Source organism: Syzygium oleosum, unplaced genomic scaffold, assembly GCF_021117445.2.
Source record: "Syzygium oleosum isolate NSW1041296 unplaced genomic scaffold, Sole_v2.1 Sole_v2.01, whole genome shotgun sequence".
Taxonomy (NCBI): domain Eukaryota; kingdom Viridiplantae; phylum Streptophyta; class Magnoliopsida; order Myrtales; family Myrtaceae; genus Syzygium; species Syzygium oleosum.
Genome location: NW_026607485.1, coordinates 16,670,141 through 16,691,677, shown reverse-complemented (window position 1 = coordinate 16,691,677; position 21,537 = coordinate 16,670,141). Strand labels below are relative to the sequence as shown.

At 37.7% G+C, this 21,537-nt stretch overlaps 2 protein-coding genes across 2 annotated transcripts; both read right to left on the bottom strand.

Moving 5' to 3' along the window:
* LOC115681100 (transcription termination factor MTERF6, chloroplastic/mitochondrial-like) lies at positions 1-1,336 on the bottom strand. Its single transcript, XM_030604942.2, has one exon. The coding sequence runs from the start codon at positions 1,268-1,270 to the stop codon at positions 143-145; it is 1,128 nt and encodes a 375-aa protein (XP_030460802.1). The 5' UTR covers positions 1,271-1,336; the 3' UTR covers positions 1-142.
* Positions 1,337-14,616: 13,280 nt separating this feature from the next.
* Positions 14,617-19,268, bottom strand: LOC115681132 (chaperonin CPN60-2, mitochondrial). The gene is made up of 18 exons (XM_030604971.2): positions 19,088-19,268; positions 18,736-18,760; positions 18,508-18,639; positions 17,841-18,000; positions 17,562-17,737; positions 17,358-17,453; positions 17,057-17,161; positions 16,878-16,964; positions 16,702-16,791; positions 16,527-16,607; positions 16,372-16,440; positions 16,193-16,270; positions 15,950-16,045; positions 15,708-15,807; positions 15,521-15,624; positions 15,260-15,365; positions 15,087-15,165; positions 14,617-14,959 (listed from the first exon to the last, which is right to left on the bottom strand). Exons 1-18 carry the CDS (start codon positions 19,123-19,125, stop codon positions 14,854-14,856), a joined length of 1,728 nt encoding a protein of 575 aa, XP_030460831.1. The 5' UTR covers positions 19,126-19,268; the 3' UTR covers positions 14,617-14,853.
* Positions 19,269-21,537: the final 2,269 nt, after the last annotated feature.

Below are 21,537 nucleotides of genomic sequence, written 5' to 3'. Positions count from 1 at the left end.
GGATGAAACAATGACCTCACATATGAAGAATTTAACTTTATAAAGTAACATGTAGACAAAAGAAAACGAAGAGCACAGTTTTTCTTCGGTTTAACAAGCATCCTATTCCTAGATGAACCTGACCAAGTACCAAAATTCCAAACTAGCATGCAAGACCCATCTTCTCATTATAGACAGCCAACAACTGCGGTGCTTCCCCCAAATAAGTAGTCACAAACTTCTCCAGGAACTTCTTCTCCGAAACAGTCAACAATGTAGTCAGGCTACAAGGTTTAATTACACCTTTAGACAGCAGAACTTGAAAGACTGATCCCCGCGGAACAATTCTCTTCCCTAAGCTAAATGTGATGGCTAGCGGACGTTGGGAAATAACCGACGAATCGAGCCCCACCACATTGACAAAGAAGTCCATCGCAGCAGTAATTTTGCTCTCCGACAATGCCATACACAATGGATACTTCCTAAAAGCTAAAAGAACTTCCTCCTCGGACCAACCCCACCGGCCATACACACCGATTTTCCTCCTCCACATCGACTCGCTCATGCTCATGATCACGTGCAGAGCTGTGACAAAACTCAGCTTGGCAGGGTCGAAACCCATTGCTTTCACCCTATTCATGGTCGCATCAAATCGCCAGGACCGACACCAGAAGATCTGCCCGTGGTACAGGACTAAATGCCTGATGTTCGCTTCCGGCACTCCGGCACTCCTCAAAGTCGTGATCTCAGGAACAAGTTCGGCTTGAGGATCCTCGTACAACATTCGCGGAGCACGTGTGATGGCTGCGATGGCCCTTTCATCGGATTGTAACAAATTACTAATATAATGAAAAGTGGGTACCAAATGCTGCTCCAGGCTCCTGCTCAAGATCTTCGGGACTGCCACCACGAGTTTGGCTAACCCGAGGTCGGAGATCCCTCTCGAGCACAAAAAATCGATTTTTGGCAAGAGGGTCTTATCTGGGTCCGCTGAAAGCAACGCGGGGAATCTCCTAAGGATGTGCGAGATTTGAGCTGGAGCGAAACCTCGGTCCTTGAAGACACCGATGACTGCGTCTGGTCTTGAAGGGGTTTCGAATTTGACGAGCTTGGAAGCGCAGAGAGCCGATTCTGGAGAGAGCCCACATGAGTTAACGAGGTAGGAGACCGTGAATGATTGCGATTTTGAGGAGGTCGAGGAAAATCTGAGCAGGAGACGTAGGTAATCAGCTTGGGGAGGAACTTGAAGAACACTGACATGAAGCAGGGCTTTGCGAGAGAAATGGAACATGAGTCTCTGAATCTGATGAACATGAAGAACTCCAGTTTCTTCCTTCTACTACAAAACTGGAGGTTTCAATGGGGTTTCTAGACAAAAAACAAAAGGGATAACTGCATTCAAAGTCCTAAAATTTGTCACGAAAGTATAATTGAGTCCTAAAATTTTTAAAAAGTGCAAATAAGTCATAAAATTTATCACGAAAGTGCATTGGAGTTCTAAAACTTTAAAAAAGTGCAAACAAGTCCTAAAACTTATCACGAAAGTGCAAACAAGTCCTAAAACTTATCAAATTGATTCAATCAAGTCCTAAAACTTATCACGAAAGTACAAACAAGTCCTAAAACTTGTCAAATTGATTCAATCAAGTCCTTCCATTAATTGTACCTTTTGAAAGTTTTAGGACTTGTTTGCACTTTTGTGACAAGTTTTAGGACTTGTTTGCACTTTCGTGATAAGTTTTAGAACTTATTTACACTTTTTGAAAGTTTTAGGACTCAAGTGCACTTTCGTGACAAGTTTTAGGACTTGTTTGCACTTTTTGAAAGTTTTAGGACTCAATTGCACTTTTGTGATAAGTTTTAGGATTTCTAGTGCACATATCCCAAAACAAAAGGGTTAATAGGATGAAAAATTCCAAATTAGTATATTTACGATAATTTTATTTTAAATTAATTTTTTTATTATTAAAAATCTTAAATTAGTATGTTTGTAACAAATTTATCCCGAATTATTTTTTTTACCGCTAAAAATTCTACACTAGTGCATTTGTAACAATTTTACCTCGAATTAATTTTTTGACTACGAAAAACCCCAAATTGGTACACCTATGACAATTTTACCCCAAACTAATTTTTTGATCACTAAAAACCCCAAACTTGTACATTTGTGACAAATTTACCCTCCATTTGTGTCCATTAAATTAGATTAACATCACGAAAAATCACAAATTGATAAACTTGTGACAAACTGGTACGCCTGTGATAAATTTACCCCGAACTATTTTTTTTACCACCAAAAATCCTACACTAGTGTACTTGTAACAATTTTACTCCAAATTAATTTTTTTACCACAAAAACTCCAAATTGGTACACATATGATAATTTTACCCCAAACTAATTTTTTGATCACTAAAAACCCTAAACTGGTACATTTGTAACAAATTTACCCTCTGTTAGTATACATTAAATTGGATTAACATCACGAAAAATCACAAATTGGTAAACTTGTGACAAACAGTAGGGTAAAACCCCAAACTAGTACACCCGTCAACTACCACGTGTCATCAAACTTAGCAATTTGACAGTAAAATTTAACAAAAATTAATGGAGAGTAAATTTGTCACAGACGTACCAGTTTGAGGTTTTTTGTGATAAAAAAAATTATTTTGGAATAAAATTATCACATGTATACCATTTTGGTATTTTTGGTGGTCAAAAAATTAGTTCGGGGTAAAATTGTCACAAGCGTACCAGTTTGAGATTTTTTGTGATAAAAAAAATAGTTTAGGATAAATTTATCACAGGTGTACCAATTTGGAGTTTTTCGTAGTATTAACCCAAAACAAAAGAAAAAACAAAAAATTCATGGGGTTTTGCTTTCTTCCCGCATGTTGTCCTCTTTAAATTCAAGATGGACTTTGAAAGGAAAATTGTAATTAGTAGGGATGGGCAAGGTGTCGGTCCAAATCTGAGAACCACACTAGCCAGTTCTAGAACATTCTCATGGAAATAGGTTCGGTTCCCAATTTTCAGAACAGATAATAACTAGTTCTCAACTTTCGGTTATGTATAAGGAACTAGACCAATCAAATCGGACCAATCTGTCTTAGTTTTCCTTTTTTCTATTAATTTTTTTATTCTAATTTTCTAATCTAAAGTTGCGCCCGTGTGCATCGGTGGTTTTTACAAAACCATAGCCTCTCTTACTAAGATTCGATTATTAGGCTCCGTTTGTTTCGTACTAATTTGGAAAACTTTTTTCAGAAAATAATCGATTGTATCATTTGAAATAATCAGTTAAAAAATATTATTATTATTGATAATAATTTATGTCTAAACATTTTCATAAATGATGAAAAAAATTCCGTTCATTCATTTTTGTAAACGATACAAGCGATTATTTTTAGGAAAATATTTTTTAATTTAGTCTTGTTCGTTTCGCGGAAAATTTAACACTTTCGGAAAATACTTTTCAATCATTTTCCAAGAAAAATGATAATATTTTCTAGTATTCGGCTGAAACTTGAAAATATTTTTCACCATTTGGTATCTGATTTGATTTTCTGAGAAAATTATCAATAAATTCAATTTTTTAATTATATTTATTTTTTTCTTTTTTTTTCCTTTTCTTTCTTTCTCTTGTTACAATGTTTTTCTTAAAAATTATTTTTTGCAATATAAACGGAACCTTTATTTTCTGTGGAACGGAGCCATGTGAACTATATAATCAGTAGACTTTCGCAGCGAAGAGGGCACTAATAGATGATGAAAAGAAATCACAACTTGTTCATTCTCTTTGAAATGCCGACGCTGATGACTTTTTTTTTTTTTTTTTGGTGACCCAGGGAACCCCCGCACGGCCGACAGCCGGGAGGTAAACCCTGGGGGCGACACGTGCTAACTACCACACACGTGCACCGATTAAGTCACCTTGCGGCACCCGGGATTCGAACACTCAACCTTTTACGAGAGGAAGAGTGCGACGCTGATGACTTTCATCTCTTCTTTGTAATACCTTTTGATAAAAAATATATCCTCGCTCACCAACTAGCTTGGCCAAATATGCTGGCCTTACATAATTCTCTTTTATGTTTTTTCCAAAGGATATGTGCACTGAAAGTCTTAAAACTTATCACGAAAATGTAATTGAGTCCTAAAATTTGCAAAAAATACAATCAAATCCTAAAAATTATCAAATTGATGTAATCGAATCCTTCTGTTAATTCCGTCCAACTTGGCTAATAGAAAATATTGACATAGTTTTTTTTAATATTTTCTCTCTCTTACATAACTAAAATGACATCCTTTTGATCCAAATTTGATTTTTAATAAAAAAATTTATTTAAATTAAATTTTAAAAATAAGCTAAATTTTTTTAAACAAATGCAACCTTCGCCATCACTACCTCACCATTGCCAGGAAGGGCCAGAGATGGTAGGGTAGCGGTCGGTGGGGGCCGTCAGCCCTCACTCTGTTCTAGCCGAGGGCTAGCAACCCTAGTCCAAGCAAGCCCTCGCCTGCAGTCAATGAGGGTCCTCAAGGCCTAGTGACCCTCCCTGACCGTGCCCCCACCATCGCCAGCCCTTCCTGGCGATGGTGGGGTGGCAACAGCGAATGGTTTTTTTCTAGCTTATTTTTTAATTTTATTTAAATAAAATTTATATTGTAAATCAAATGTGAACCAAAACGATGTTGTTTTAGCCACGTCTACATTTTCCGTTTCAATTACATAAATTTGATAAGTTTTAAGACTTAATTGCATTTTTTAAAAATTTTAGGGCTCAATTACATTTTTGCCATAAGTTTGAAGACTTTCGGATCATATCCCAAAAATTGCTTTTTTTCCCAATGCGAGAGACACCACCTCCTGGGGCATGCCAGTTTATCCCTCCGTCCATGCCATTTTTAATTCTCATTGTCTTGCTTTTTTTCCTTCTTTCTTACGAAACCAAAAACAACAACAACGTGTAACAGAGAAAGTATTGAAGGCTCTTAGCGAAACGTGGTCAAAAGGGTCACATATGATGAGTTCAGAGGCAAAAAAATAAAAAATCTACACAGTGGGTCCTGGTTCAACCTGGAAACCGGACCACCGGTTCGATGCTCAGGTGGATTCCCAATTTCAAGACTAGGGAATCGGCCATGTCCGGTCCGATTCCTAATTTCAAGGTGAGAACTGACCCATCCTAGAACCGATCAATCTTAGTAACTAGAATATAAGTTTGAGAAAATGGTTCCGAAATCCCATGTGGCATTTTCTTGATATTTCTTAGCATATATGGGCTTACCATCGTGTCAGAATTTCTTTGAATTCTGACTTTTCTTTTTTTTTTTAATATTTTTTTGACGTGGGTCCACATTAGCACCATGCATGCGAAAAAATATTAAAAATATTCAAGCGAAATATCGAAGTAGCATATCAGCAAAATCGTTTAAGCGATCGTCAAAAGGACATAACTTCATCGGAAGAAAACCATTAAGAGTTGATGGTACAATTCCATACGTTTAGGATTCAATTGCACGTTGAGCTAAACATTCAGAATTGTTGGCGTAATTTACCCTATTGAAATTTCATGCGAAACATGAAGGCCTCTTGGCATTCCAAGGCCAGATTTTATGGAATCTTGCGTGCATATTAAGGTGCTTATGGAGGAAAGTTGCGTCAATAGACATGCGGCCTTGCCGGTAAATGGATTGAGGAGGTGGGGATACTAGTATCACAGGTGCGGAATTCGATTCTCGCATTCTGCAAGTCAGAGAGTGAGGAGAGTTAGAGATAGGGCAGGCCAAAAAAAAAAATGGAGGATAGTTGCGAGATTTGGATCACTGAGGATTTCCCAGCTTTTAGTCCCAGCTTTTAGTTATCCTCTAAGCAAGGGAAGCATATCGACTTCGAGCAATAAACCTGATGATACTTATGCTGGGACGAAAATGCTCAATGTGAGGCATACATTGAAACTTGATAGTCAAATATGCAGTAAGAAATGGAGAATGTAGTTACCTTTGGCATGATCTTGCGCATCTCATGGGAATCTACGGTACAATTTGTTCTAAGAGATTGGCCTATGATTCTACAATGCTGAAGTTGCAGCTGTTATATGTAATTCTGAGTGGAGGCGGCCCAACGCAAGATGTAAGAAATACAGGACATAAGGTCAATCAGCAGAAGATTCTCTTGTTCTCTCCAAACATGCTTTTATTTTTTTGGCTTGCCATACTGGATAAATTGCCTACATTTAGGAGGATTAGCAAGGGTTCAACTAGCTCTGGCCATTCTCTCTGGTTGCTTTGTAACCATAGCAGAGAGGCCAGATCACATACTGTTCTTTCGATTGCAGCTACTCTCATCGAGTCTGAAACTCTGGGCTCGAGCTATGCAACTCTGCTTTATTCATGAAAATATCGGTGACTCAAGTAATGAATTAACTAGGTTGAAACAAGCTACTAAAAGGGAGGGATTTTCAGAAATGTGGGTTGAAGTTAGTATGGAATGACTGCATTTTTCGAACCTGGAGGTCAAGGAACACTAAGCTGCATTCCCAGACTGTTCCTTCTGTTAATGCTGTAATTGAGATAGTTAAATTTATGTTCAAACATTGCTTTGAGGTTTGCAGAAACTTTCGAAGCAATCGTTACAACTGAACTGCATCAGAACTTATGCTCTGCATATACTCCAACTCTAAGCTGGACTGACCCGTGTAACGCGGAGAACAGTTGAGGATTGCTGTCATTATTAGATAAGTGACAGTTGCACAACCTCACTCAAGCCAACCACCACATGCTGAAGAGAGCGATCATTGTTCTGCAAAGAAGAGCTAGTTGTTGAGTCGGACATTAGCACAAATACTAATCTTAGAATAATGCTAAGTATGTTAATGTCGTTTTATCGAATTTGTATATCAGAGGATAAACTTTTTCTTGGTTATTGAATATGGTCAACTTATCTAAAAGTTCACTTGTAATGTACCGCATCACTCAAAACAATGATTTTTTTGGCTGAACAAAAGCTTTGCATCCTACTAAAGATAACTTTAATATGATAGTTTTACGAAGAATGTTGAAGAGCATTAAACTTGATCGCGGGTCTGTCGGCTGACGAGCCTGCCCCAGCCAAATGTGCCCAAAGAGCATTTTGCTCGAGTCAACATGTGTGCACTACTAAAATGATAGACGACTAATTTTCCTATGGACAAGCTTGGGCAACAAATTAAGTGGTTAGACTAAGCCCCCCTACAAGTCTTAAGACAACACTAGGACCGGATCATCTGCAGTATATTAAAACAACAACAGACTAAACAAACAAAAAAACCACTTGACTATCCATTAAACTGCACTTTCCAATTTGAACACAACTGGATTGCCTGTGCTGAAATCAATTTGTGTCCTAGACTTCCACCTTACACTTAAACTGCAAACTTCACCACCTTTACTGCCTGATCAGCAGTACGAGCAGCGTGAGAGTGCAGTTGATCATTTTGTGCTCGCCACACGTAATAGATGCAAGGGTTCCATTCTAATGTGAGGAAATAAGGATCAAGGCCACCACCTCTATCATTCATTTTTTGATCTGAACATTCCAATTTCCTGGAACCCTATCAACGAGACAAACCGTAAGCACTCTCTTCTGTACTTGAGCTCAGAAATCACACTCAAACAAGAGATGTGCTCGAGGTTCAACTGTGCTACGACAGAGGAAGCATAATGAAGGTGTAGAGGAAGAGCTCCATCCCATAATTCTGTCCAGAGTTCAGCCTATTCAAGATGTCCAACAGAAAGAGATTAAGTCAAATCTGAGAACAATTGGAGAAAGCCCGACTAAACATGCGAATCCACTATGGAACTCCTCTTCCTCATAATGTCCCAAGCAGTAGGAGTCGATGCACCAGCAGAAGTGGCAGTGCATTGAACCGTATCATCCACCGAAGAATCTGGGATTATAGGACCACAGAGAGATACTTGAATAGCTATTAGATCACTTGATTTGGCATGAGGCCAATGCCATCAGAATTCAGAATAACATTAGACAACATAGCAGTCAGATGCAAAGCAAAATCATATGACACTCTTCAAGAAAACACTTCCAATAGAATCACTTTTGTTTCCCAAGCCACCCATTTGCTTATTGGATAATTTGGATTCAATGACTAATCAATGATTTGGACTGCATGCAGAGGTCTCTCAATTACTTTCCTTGGATGGGAGCTTTATCTTTGGACAAAATGTAACCTTAACCTATTCATTCATAGTTTACCCATTCTCAATCATCAGTTTTCATGTCTTCCAGTTTATAGGAGAAAAAATATATTTGCCGTTTTTGTTTAGGAGCGAAAATAGATGGCTTCTATTTGTTACTTCTATTATTCTAAAGAACAAATAGAAGCATGCCTGCACTATTTCTACAACATAGCAGTTGAGCTTGGAAGGTCGCAAGAACACCAGCATAACGCACTTTGCTGAAAACACGTGATCTTTCCATTTTCTGCTCCAGAATTGTACAGACACCTGGTACAACACAATTACATGAGCCTGAACAACCGCTCATAATATCATTTCTGGTCCTGATGACCTAGAGGAATGAATCACGGCATGGCGATCTGCAGCGCCTCACGACAAAGACAAACAAGCATCTAACGGGAACAATATAAACGGTTGTTAAATAACTAAAGCATATTGATATATTAACGGGACAAACACCCCCACTTAGTGACAAACTCCAGAACGGAGACGTGGAAGGAAGCTGAGAAAATGCAGACACAATTCATGATTTTGATTGCTTTAACCCCACTAAACACCTTTTGGGTCCCTCGACACCTAATGCGGGTCATGGTCCTGTTCAAGCTGGCCTGCTCTCCTTCCATGGTCATTTACCTTTTCAAGGTTAAAAGAGGGAGCTTTTCTCTCATCAAAATGGGCTAAAATGTTCACGAAAATGGAGGATGGGCTTCATTCTAACTTTACAAGTCGTACATTACTTATAATTGTTGTACATTATTTATAATTGTTGTAAGTTGCTTGTACTTACAAATAATAATTTACATTGTGTACAATGATATATCTGTAGGGTTCATAACATGAAAATATTAACACATAATATTTAACCAATAGAAGAGTAAAATACTTCAAATTGACATAAAGATGGTAGCTACGCTTAGTGATTCCTCTCGATAAATGTAACTTTCCTTTAAATCCTTGTAAAAAACAAGTTAGTAGCCATCGTTCACGTCCAGTAATTTGACGTGTATATTAAACATCCCAGCATTGGTGACTTTCCACGAAAAATCGAGCATTGGTGACTTTCCACGCAAAATCGAAATCAACCTGAGTTGGTAATAAATCTTTTTTGTTCATGTTCTCAGCAACTTACCTCCATGATAATAACATTTCTTCACGATTGGTAAACTTAAAAGCCTTATCAATGAGTAATTGTCCTCATATGTCGTAATTTTCCTTAATCGACAGAAACATTGACAATTTTGCTATCTATAATTTTCCTTAAATATCCATAAGTTACTATCTTTCGTACATCATCTAACGGTTGAAATTTTTCTCTTTCTCATCCAAAAGTCCAAGTTATATGTGAGCGTAAGTGTGAGAAGATAACTCTCGTTTTCTTATTAATATGAATTATTTCTATCTCCTATATGACTAAATACACCTCATTTTCACTAAAGAGACAAATTACTCAATTTTTTAATTGCAATTTAAAGTGGTGACCTCAAATATATTTACTTTCTTTCTCTTTTAATTTTTATTTTATTTTATGTAGAATCTAGTTGTCATAATTAAGAACCATTTTCTCTATCTAGTAAAAAATGAGTGGTGGAAACGGCCCCACCCAAACAATTTCTAATTAAACCTTTTCACTTTACAAAACAGGTATCATCTTCCTCCTTTAAGCGGATTAGATTGCCAAGTCTCTTTTGTCCCACGTATTGGTTTGCTTTGCGTGCGAAGCTGCCGCATGGTGGTGTGTTGAGGCACTCTAAAGTTCACGTTGTACTCAATAACAATATGCCGGGGGGAGGGACTCTCAACAGACTGCACAAGCCCATGCCACGGCATAACAGCCCTAGAATAAGGAAGTAAGTAGACAGGTAATTCAATTTCAAATTTTTTTTCTTTTCTTTTTTCGCATAGAACCTGTCCAATTATGAAAAACTGGGAACGGATTCCCCAGTCAATTTGGTAAACACACTTTGGTCAAAAGGGAAAAAACTAGGCAAAGACTTTATTATACTGCTTAGGACTGATGGATAATGCCTCTACTTAATTTAGGATTATAATAGAGCGCAGCTGTTTCCACCCTATATAACTTATCACTCCATTTTCACTGATGAGACAAAATTGCCTTCAATCATTCAATTGCAAGTTATAGTGGCAGCCTCATATTGATTTACCTTCCCTTTTTTTTTAGATTTTTTTATATTTTATGTAGGATCTAGTTGCTATAATTATGGTCGATTTTGTATGCCCAGTAAAAATGAGTGGTGGAAACAGCCCCTCCAAATAATTTCTGATTAAGCTCTTTCACTTTCCAAAACAAGCATCATCTTCCTCCTATAAATAAATCAGATTACCAAGACTCTTTTGTCACTGATCTCTCAAACAAAGACTGAGCTTGAAAGATGGGTAAACCAACAAGGCTCATTTTGGTGTCCTTGGCTTCCCTTGTATTGTTTTGCTTTGAGTGTGAAGCTGCGAAACCCGATGGTTTTTTTAAGCCTGATAAAGTTCTCCTTCAAATCACTAACAACTTGCCTGGAGGGGTGAATCTCACAATCCACTGCAAGTCCAAGAATGACGATCTCGGCTTCCATGGGCTTGGTCCTCGTGAATCCTGGTCCTTTAGATTTCAACCCAACGCGCTTATAAGCAACACTCTCTTCTTCTGCAGCTTTGAGTGGCCGGATCAATTTCATTACTTTGATGTTTATGTACAACAAAGAGATGCTATACAATGCAAACACATTTGTTTTTGGGGGGTCCTTCCAGATGGCCTCTGTTTATACAACATATTAGGTGGCAAATATGACATCTGCTATCATTGGAATCCGCCGTCATCAAGACTCCCTTTACCAGGATCTCTGGCATATTAGCTTATCTGTTGAGAAATGATTACATGAGAATAATGAGTGATCGAATAAATTCTCCTTCTGTGGTTGTTCATAGTTAATCATCACAGACTTTCAATCAGCGCATGCCAATTGAATTAAATTATTTTAACTGGGTTCAGTCCCATATAATCCATTTCCAATACTTCATTTAGACCTAATTCAAATAGAAGTGACATTTGCAAAGTTAAATTATCTCCCTCCGTTTAGTGTGGCATATAACCAAACGCAGTCCTCGAATTATTCAACATATGCAATGGATGTTTCGATCCCCAATCTCTGTTAGTAAGTTATGCGGTGGAAAAACAGTTCTAAAATGTCAATTTTTAAGCGTGTATATTCTCTCCATAAGGACAATTTTTTAGGAGGAAGGAGGATGCTTGTTTAGTAAGTTATGGTAAGGACAATTTTTGTTTCTCATTTTGTCGGATAAGGAGGAGTACATCTTGTTTTGTGAAGACCAGTTCCTCGTCGGCCACAATCATATATTAACCCTAACTAGTGATGAACGCTCCTCCACTCTTATCCTTCCGTTGGCATAACATATGACATTGCCGTTATGATGCAACGGAATTACATTAAAATGGAAATAAGATCATGTATAGCAAGAAATGAGAAAAATAAATGTAATCATAATCGATGTTGCAATTTCTGATATGACAATTCTTTATCCTTTGTTTGGAAAACTTTTTAATAGTCTCTAAACTTTCGCCCAATATGCAATAACCATCCTTCACTTTTAATTCATTTAATATGGTACTTGAAGTATTTCTAAATGCTCAAGCTAGTCCCTAAACATTTAATTTGCTCAATCTAGCCCCTCAACTTGTCAAGTCGGTTATTGAATTCACAAGTTCGCATAATTATACAATTGACCAAATTTTTAAATATCTTTTCATTTGAATTAATTTCCTAAATCAACAGAAAAAATGCTATCTTTTTATTACATTTTTATCTTTTTGGTCTTTGTAAATAGTACAATAGTAAGTATTTTTTAGCTATGATTTGTATGATAGTAAAGTAAAAACATCATTTAGAGTTGTATCAAGTTGACATTCTTGTTATTTTAATTTCCTTATTTACAGATTTAATTAAATTTAATTAAAATAATATGAAACATAAAAGCTTGAAAACTTTATGTATCTAAAAAAATTATGAACAAGATTTAGATTTTACAAGTGTGATACCTATTGGTAAACCAATATCATCTTCAGATATCCTTTAATTTGTTTTGCATAATAATGGGAATATCAATCCAATATAAATCTAAATGAGGTTCTACTTTTACTATTATAGATTACAAATTAAATGGAACTATTGAAATATTTATAAAAGCCAAAAAGGTAAAATTGTAATAAAAAGATAGCATATTATTTGTTAATTCAGGAAATGGATTGAGAAGAATATATTCCAAAATTCGAGCAATAGGCTAATTACGAAAACTTGTGAAAATTACCAACAAAAATATTTAACTTTTTCATGAAAAGTTGAAGGATTATATTGAACAAATTGAAAGTTTAGGGACTTAATGGAACATTTAGGAATAATTCAAGATTCATATTGAACGAATTAAAAATTCAGGGATAATGTTGCACATTATGCCAAAGTTTAGGTACTATTAGTGTCATTTTCCCTAAAAAAGTATAACAAAAATTCCAAGTAAAATAGGGGTGAGAAACACCAAAGTTTGTTTGGTACAACTATAGCTAGTAATGGCCACTGGGGCTGGCATGATGCATAGCACCTTGGCCCAAGTGGGCCCGGGCTGGCTTAGGCTCTTGGGTCCAAATCGACCGGCCTAAGCCTATTTTTTTTAAATGCCAGTGAGATTTCATTCATTTTGGATAGACAAAAGTTAATATCATTCATGGACTGTTTACAAAAAATATCAAAATGCCTCAATATGCATAACTTATTCACGTCGATTGTTTTGTGTATTTCTAAGTACTCCTATAATGTCTTACATGCTTAGTGTAAAAGTGTCTTGCTAATAGTAAATAAACACAAATTCTTTAATATAGTAAATAAAGAGACTTGATTTTTTTATTAGACTAATGAAATTTAATTTTACCAGGAAAATGAGATGTTGAGATACAAGGGACTAAATAGCAATAAATATAATTTTGACAAAAAACCATAAAAGGAAAATGACTAAGTTGAAGAAACTGTGCAAATACGGAAACCATTAAGGCCGGTTTTGTCAATCTAATCAAACATGGGTGGATTTAGGGGTGAAAAGAGCCCCGCCCAAATAATTTCCAATTAAGCTCTCACTTCACAAAACAAGCATCATCTTCCTCATTTAAACAGAATAGATTGTAGAGTCTCTTTTGTCACAGTCTTCTCAAACAAGGACAGGTCTGAAAGATAGGTAAACCGACAAGGCTCATTTTGGCATCGTTGGCTTCCGTTGTATTGCTATGCTTTGTGTGTGAAGCTGTCGAATCCAATGGTCCATTTAAGCACTCTAAAGTTCACGTTCTAATCACTAACACTTTGCTTGGAGTGCCAACTCTTACAGTGCACTGCAAATCCAAGAATGACGGTCTCGGCTTCCATTTGCTTGGTCCTGGTGGATACTGGTCCTTTGTATTTCGACCCGACGTGCTCATAAAAACTCTTTTTTCCGCAGCTTTGAGTGGCCAGGCCAATTTCACTTCTTTGATGTTTATGTACATACTAGAGATGATGACCGATGCGAACACAATTGTTTATGGAGGGTCCTACGGGATGGTCTGTGTTTATTCAATTTCGATGACGGCAAATACAACATATACAATCCTTGGAATTCACCGTCATCAAGACTCCCTTTACCAGGAACCTTGGCATAGAGGCCTCCTTGTGGAGAAATTATAACATTAGTACAATTATTTTAGATTAATTCAGCAAAACAAACCTCAACACTAGCACACTACTAGCATTATTCAGGAATTTCGGCCAAGTAACCGATAGCTTCGCAAAGTACAACGAAATTTCGGAACGTTTTATTAGACCAACACCAAAATGCCGACTCAAGTATTCAATGTCTAAGCAACGAATTCGAGCTCAGTTCTCAAATTCAAGTTAAGACTCCATGAACATCTTTTTGTGCCATCCACTTTAAGTGTATTTCAAGTAGGAGCCTATGCTCCAACCCGATGTTCTTCAAGCTTTTCAAACCAAATAACATCGCGTTACGGCCATATTTTATGCATCCTCTATAGTTGTTCAGTTACTTCATTGGACCCAAAAGCCACTCCAGCTATTTGAAGTATGAGTCAAATTTTAGGCCACTCGAAACTAACTCATATGTATCCCCGTGGCTCAAGTGACGACTCAGTTTTACCCTTGGTTACAAACTTGCAGGCAGCCAAGGGCAGAGAGCTTCGGCTTCCGTTTAAAGAAGCTTCCCCATAGTCTAAATGCCTACCATGCAAGTAGAGTGGCCGCCGTCGCCACCTCCGATCTACCCTTGTCTGCACTTAACCAATTCAACTTTGTGACATTACGATGCAAAACTAGACTAACGAAAGATGGCACGAGATGTAAACCAAAATAGGAGAGAAGAAGAAAATCCTTGGGTGTGAAAGGTTCGATTACAATTTTCTCCCTCACAAGAACAATCAATCTCTTCCTACCTAAATTTCGACTTATCTCTGACCAGGATTGGCATTTGTGAAAAAATCAACTCATACAAGATGGGCTTAAACCCATCGTCCTAACCAAAACGCTTTCCTTACAATGATTGGTGAGTTCAACTGGCATGCACCATCATTCGGAAGTCTAATAGTCCATGCCGCCCATGCCAGGAGGCATTGCCGCACCCTCCTTTTCGTCCTTAGGGAGTTCGACCACAACTGCTTCAGTCGTCGTCAACAAGGATGACACACTGCATTAAAGAAAAGATGGATATTAGGCAAGTGGATGAGAAGGTACGGTTAAGCCCAAATCAAAAGTAAATGCTTTAGCCAAAACAAAGAAAAGAAGCACAGGAGAAAGCAAAGTTACTCTCTTACCTGGCAGCATCAACCAAAGCAGTCCTGATAACTTTCAGTGGATCGATAATTCCAGATTTCACCATATCAACATAGTCACCTGCAAAGAATTTAAAAAGATGAGAATAGATTGCATCTCTATTTTTTAAAGAATAAACCATCCTAGAATCGTGTAGAAGGAAAATTGTGAGTACCTTTTGCTGCATCATATCCTAGGTCAGGGTTATCCTGCTCCAAGAGCTTCCCTACAACAACAGCTCCCTCGACTCCAGCATTGGAAGCAATGGCATGCACAGGTGTCTGCAACAAGAAGAAGTTACTTGCTAAAACATGGAATGAGTACGAATCACTCCCTCAAGTGTCAGAACAGAAACATGCCACGTGTTTTATTATTCCATCCCTTTTGAACTTAGCTGATTTGCTACATAATAAGTCTGAAAAGGAGATATACAGACCTTCAATGCATTCTGAATAATCTGGACACCAATCTTCTGGTCAAAGTTGGCAGTTTGCAATTTGTCCAACTCTTTTGATGCATAAAGAAGAGCAACACCTCCACCTGCATTTCTGCCTCATCACACACTTGTCCACATAATACAACTCTATGCGGGTTGAACCGCAAATATGGCTAAAGAAGGTTACCTGGTACTATACCCTCTTCTACAGCTGCCTTTGTGGCATTCAAGGCATCTGTAACTCTATCCTTCTTCTCACCTACTTCTGCTTCACTAGCTCCTCCAATCTGTGTAGGGGCAAGAAATAAGATTTGCAAAGCTTTCATGTCATAGATCATAAGAAACATCGAAACAGGGAACTTATACTAAAATTTATTGTGTTCCCTAAGTGTAAATTAACTAAATGATACATCTCTGTATGGAACAAACCTTCAAGACGGCCACACCACCAGATAGTTTCGCCAATCTCTCTTGCAATTTCTCTTTATCATAGTCTGAAGTGCTCAACTCAATTGCGGACCTAATCTGTTTCGACACAAGCAGAAAAGGTCAAGTTAAAAACTAACTTCCAATCAAAACAAATGACCAGGATACCATACAAGAACAGCGACGCAATCAAGAACGTTACAAGTGCCTACGCTCCACTAGGAAAGACAAGAATGCAACACAAACCAGTTCACATCTCTCCTCTATGGACTTCTTGTCACCAGCACCATCAAGGATAATTGTGTCATCTTTAGACACCGTGACCTACAAATTCATTGGAGACAAAAAGTAAGTAGAAGGAAGTCATTAACAGCAATGCCTGAATTACAAGGGTTAAATTAGTTCAACGTGGTACCCTGGCTTACCTTTTTGCAAGATCCAAGCATCTCCAGATCTACCTTCTCTAGGTTCATCCCAAGCTCTTCAGTTATTACCTACCAACAGAAAATAGAAAACATGAGTGAATGGCTTAATCATATCAATTGGAAATCAGACACAGGCTATCAGGCAGATAACTCACTTCACCACCAGTAAGACTGGCAAGATCCTGTAGACCTGCTTTCCTGTTCTCTCCAAAACCAGGGGCCTTAATAGCACAAACCTAAGCGGAACATGATGGAGAAAAGTTCAGCACTTCCTATTCATGATATTGATAAGGAAATGGCTAGTGAAAAACCTGATAAAGCATTACCAACCTTGATTCCAGCTCGAAGCTTATTTAGGATAAGAGTTGCCAGGGCATCACTTTCAACATCCTCAGAAACAATGAGTAATGGTTTCTGTCTCTGAACAAAGGCACATTCCGTCAGACATGTATCCATGCAATCGCTAACTGGATATATCAAAATAAAGTTGGTGCATTGGAGGTTACCTTTAGTGCCAACTCTAAAACTTTTACAACCGCATTTATACTTGAAATTTTCTTCTCATGGATGAGTATGAGGGGATCTTCTAACTCCTGTCAAAGCAAAAGACACCGTCACTTGATTGTTGCTGCACAATTGTAGATAAACCAGCCAAACCAGCCAAACCATCCATAAAGATGCTTACGCATTTCTGGTTCTTCTGATTGGTGATGAAATAAGGGGAAATGTAACCTCTATCCAGCTTCATCCCCTCAACAACCTCTAGTTCATTGTATAATGTCTTCCCATCCTGCAAGAAAAAGGAATTCGAAATCCATGGGCCTCAGCAATTAAAAAAAGATGCAGCTCAAATCAAAATCATGCATACAAAGTATCAGCATGACAAATATATATATATATATATATTTATATTTATATTTATATATTTATATTTATATTTATATATATAACTCAACACAAATATATTGAGATATGTTGTAACTTACCGAGATTGTGATAACACCCTCCTTGCCCACCTTTTCCATGGCCTTTGCGATCAATTCACCTATTTCCCGCTCACCATTAGCCGATATCGTTCCAACCTATCGATATACACATAGCATAATTTGTAATGAAAGCCGTCTACATCAGAAACCCAATGGATGCCAACTGCTACTGCATAAAATCGTAAAAAACAATGGGTATAATACCTGTGCAATCTCCTCTGATGTGCTGATCATCCGTGCCCTGCTTTTTAAATTTGTTACAACTGCATCAACTGCCATTGTGATGCCACGTCTTAAGTCCATTGCATTCATCCCAGCTGCAACTGACTTGCATCCCTCGGCGAATATTGCTCGTGTGAGGATTGTAGCACATGTGGTGCCTGAAACACAAGGAAATTGGTATAAGCAAGCATCAAATATGATGAGAAAAGACAAATTCTAAGCACCACCAAAAACAATGCATAAGCAGGATACTGATCCCACCATCTCCAGCGACATCATTGGTTGCATTTGCAACCTGCTTTACAAGACTAGCACCAACATTTTTAATTCTATCCTTGAACTCAACACTCTTTGCCACAGTAACACCATCCTTTGTCACCTTGGGTGCACCAAAGCTTTGCTCAATCACCACATTACGACCCTATAAATAGTAAGAAAAAATAATCATATCAAATGGTTACTAATGCCAATCATTTCAAAAAGCGGCAAAACTAGCATAGATGATCGCCAGATCCCACTTTCCTAATGTAATTGAGTATACACAGCCCGGAAAACATGGAAGAAAAGAGAGCTCCGTTCTCTTGAATTATTCAAGTATACATTAGGACCAGTTTTAAAATAATGTCCAAAAAGAGCAGCATAAGAGTCAGCTGCTTCAAAACTTTCACACAGCCGAGCAAACAGAAATTTCGAAATTTCGAAAAGCCCTGAGAGTAAATTTACTTGTTTTGCAGCAGAAATTAGGAAGTTATTCCCCCAAGGACCAAGACATCAACAGCACCGCATTACCTCGATTCAGAATTCATCCAATAACAGGAATTAACCAATTTAAGCTGATATTACAGCAGTCCCACCAATCATTTTACCATGACAGTACTCCAGCTAGCTACCATACGTGTACTAGAATCAGGGATGCCAAACAGATTACCTTCGGGCCCATAGTGACCTTCACAGCATCTGCGAGGTCTTCCACGCCCTTAAGCATCAAGGAACGTGCCTCGACCCCAAATTTGATATCTTTGGCAGCATAATTCCTTGTCCAGCTTGCTCTGCTACCAATCTGCGCAAAAGCAACATAAAACAAATTTGAAAACCACAGAAACAACCTCGTGCCGGTTCACATGCCCGGAAATCCATCGAAGGAACTAACACTGACCTGGTGAGCACTGTTCCTTGCGATCCTTGTACAAGGGGAGAAAGACAGAAGCAAACAAAAAAAAAACCAAGAAGCCCACATCAGCAAAAGGAGCGACTAAGAAAAATTCAGCTACTTGTCTGATTGATATTAAAACAAAAGCAAAGTCGAGATAACATATAATGTGAATGTATCCAGTCCGGTTACTCCAGCGATCTACAAGAGCTTGGCTCAAACGCTCGAAAGATGGAGCCTTTCCGCTTCCATCACCAGAAACGTGGAAATGGCGAGCGACCCAGATTAGCTGCCGCCGGTTTCTCGCACTATCGAGACGAAAAGAGAAGAAGAGCCAGAGCAAATCTTGGAGAGTTACCTGGCTTTGGAAGCAACGCTCGAAGCGAAGCGGTACATGGTGGTAGCAGAAGGAGGAGGACGAGACGAGACGAGACGAGATGGGAAGGATCGAGTGGCGGAGCAGAGGGTATGAGCTGCTTGGGTGTTGCAGGAGGAGGGGGAGGGGCTATGGCATTTGAAGAGAGAGGAAGGCTCTAGAAGGAAAAGGAGCTTATAGGGTTTAGGGTTTTTGGGGCGTCCATTTTTGGGAAAACAGTAAAAAAAAATTAAAAAACGAAAAAAGAAGGAGGGGAAGAGATGGTTCGATGTGTAAACGGCGTGGACGTGGGGATTCGGGAATCGCCACTGCTTTTTACGCCAGAAGACACACGAGGGATTTTTTTGACTTGTCCTCCAAGAAATAGAAAAGTGACACTCCCAATCGATGAACTAATTTCCTAAAAAAATCCCCAAAGTTTAAGTATAGTTTCAATTCTATCTCAAATTCTTCTTTTTCAAAAAAAAACCTCAAATTTTAGGTACAATTTCAAATTTACTCCAAAATTTATTTCGATCTCAGAAAAAGCCTCAAACTTTAAGTTTAGCCCCCAATTTACTTTGAACTTTTTTTGTCTAAGAAAAAATCATCAATTTTTACTCTAATCCCAAATCTATCATCATTAACCCTTTGTCACTAATTTTCATTTCTTTAGGATGGCACCTTATATTTTTGCCAAGCGTAAATGTATCCATATTACAAATCTTACTAAAATGGTTTCATTGTGGAGATAATCTTCCAACCTTGCTAATGTTGATTTGTTATCGATGTGAAAGTGTCACATCAAGTTGGGACTGGACACGAGAGTAGATTTGAGGATAAATTGAAAATTTGTGGACAAAACAAAAGTCAGGACAGATTGGAACTGGACTTAAAGTTTTAAGTTTTTTCTTAGATAAAAAAAAATTCAAGTCGAATTTGGGATTGATCCTAAAGTTTGGATTTTTTTTTTCTTAAACAAAACAAAGTTCAAGATACAATTGGATTTCGGACCTAAAATTTGAGATATTTTAGAGAATTGGGCCTCCAACCTATTGTAGTCCCACTTTTAGGTTTTTCCTTTTTTTTTTCTTTTCTTTATACTCGATCAAAGCCTATCTCGTGTCGTGCTAGAGCAAGTCGTCGTGATTGACGTAATCTTATATTCGGGGAACCGATTGTGCTTTTGTATAAAGGAGGTTTGCATCGGAGGATAGGGAAGGGCAGGGCGTGGATCGAGACATGTTGCTATCCCGGCCCACGGGAATTCTAATTGGGTTGCGCACGAATGTCGTGATAAAGCCAAGTAGGGTGGCAGAGGGGAGCCCCGTTTTTGAATGCATTTGGGATTAGTTACATTACTAGATACCTCTACTCTTTTAAATGGCACGAAGTTATTTAGGTAAATTACAATTAATTTGCAAAAGACAAGGAAAATCGACTACACAAGCATATTATTTTGCTATGAGCATATCCATTTATCACAAATATTCGTCAATCTTTTTTCCAATTCTTGCGTGCTCTACAAGATAGATTTGGGGTTTCATGTTATATCGTCGTTTGAAGTATGGGATGAGTTTGGAACGTGTACTTGACTTGTTAAATTCAAGTTGAAAGTAGGGTTTAGTCATTTCAAACTTTTCCCGGTGCATTTTCTATCGACAGCGGATGTATTGTAGATTCCCATTGATCTATTCTATGCGCGGCCAACTCCACGTTGAGGCAAGATATCAAAAGTAGTACTTCATAGAGGTAGTGACCATTTAAAGTGATTCTTACTTACATCATAGAGGTAGTGACCATTTAAAGTGATTCTTACTTACATATTACTCAAAATAACATTAACTATTGGCAATACAATCCCTATTTGACGCTTGATTAGGTACAATTCCCATTCACCCTAGTTGAAAATATGCAGAAAATAAGAATTAAGGAATTTGTGTATATTTTGATATATCATAATGAAGAGTACATTAACCTATTAATAGGTTCTATGAGATAACTATATGCACAATCAAAGAAGATATACTCGTAATTTTGAGAGATATGGATAATTGATAAAATTATCAAAATATCTCTAAAATAAGAAATTATCCTAAAGAAATCTCTATTATCTCCGGCAACCTTTTTGAAAGCTCTAGAATTCACTTCTCGGTGAACCTTCTCACCTAGCAATATTCCTTTCTCTAGTCAGATTAACTGTACTCCATCCGAAAATTCCACATGTATTGGAGAGGCTCCAAAAACGACGTACCCAAGCCAAGCCCCCAAAAGTAGTATAACAACTCAGTAACATAAAAGGGGATAACCATTTGGGATGGATTTTATACTTATAAAATAAAACCTTTCACATTCCGGAATTGGAGTGTCGCAATTAAAAATTTAAAATACTTTAGCTAAGTTAAATTTGCCCATATATTGGATTTTTTTTTTAAATCCAAGTCGCTAATGAA

Coding starts and splice junctions, on each gene's coding strand:
- LOC115681100 (XM_030604942.2), bottom strand. CDS start 1,270: ATGTTCCATTTCTCTCGCAAAGCCCTGCTTCATGTCAGTGTTCTTCAA.
- LOC115681132 (XM_030604971.2), bottom strand. CDS start 19,125: ATGTACCGCTTCGCTTCGAGCGTTGCTTCCAAAGCCAG. Junction 18,640..18,735: donor CAAGGAACAGTGCTCACCAG/GTCAGTGTTAGT, acceptor GCTTTTGCGCAG/ATTGGTAGCAGAGCAAGCTG. Junction 16,608..16,701: donor AGCTTCGAGCTGGAATCAAG/GTTGGTAATGCT, acceptor TGTTCCGCTTAG/GTTTGTGCTATTAAGGCCCC.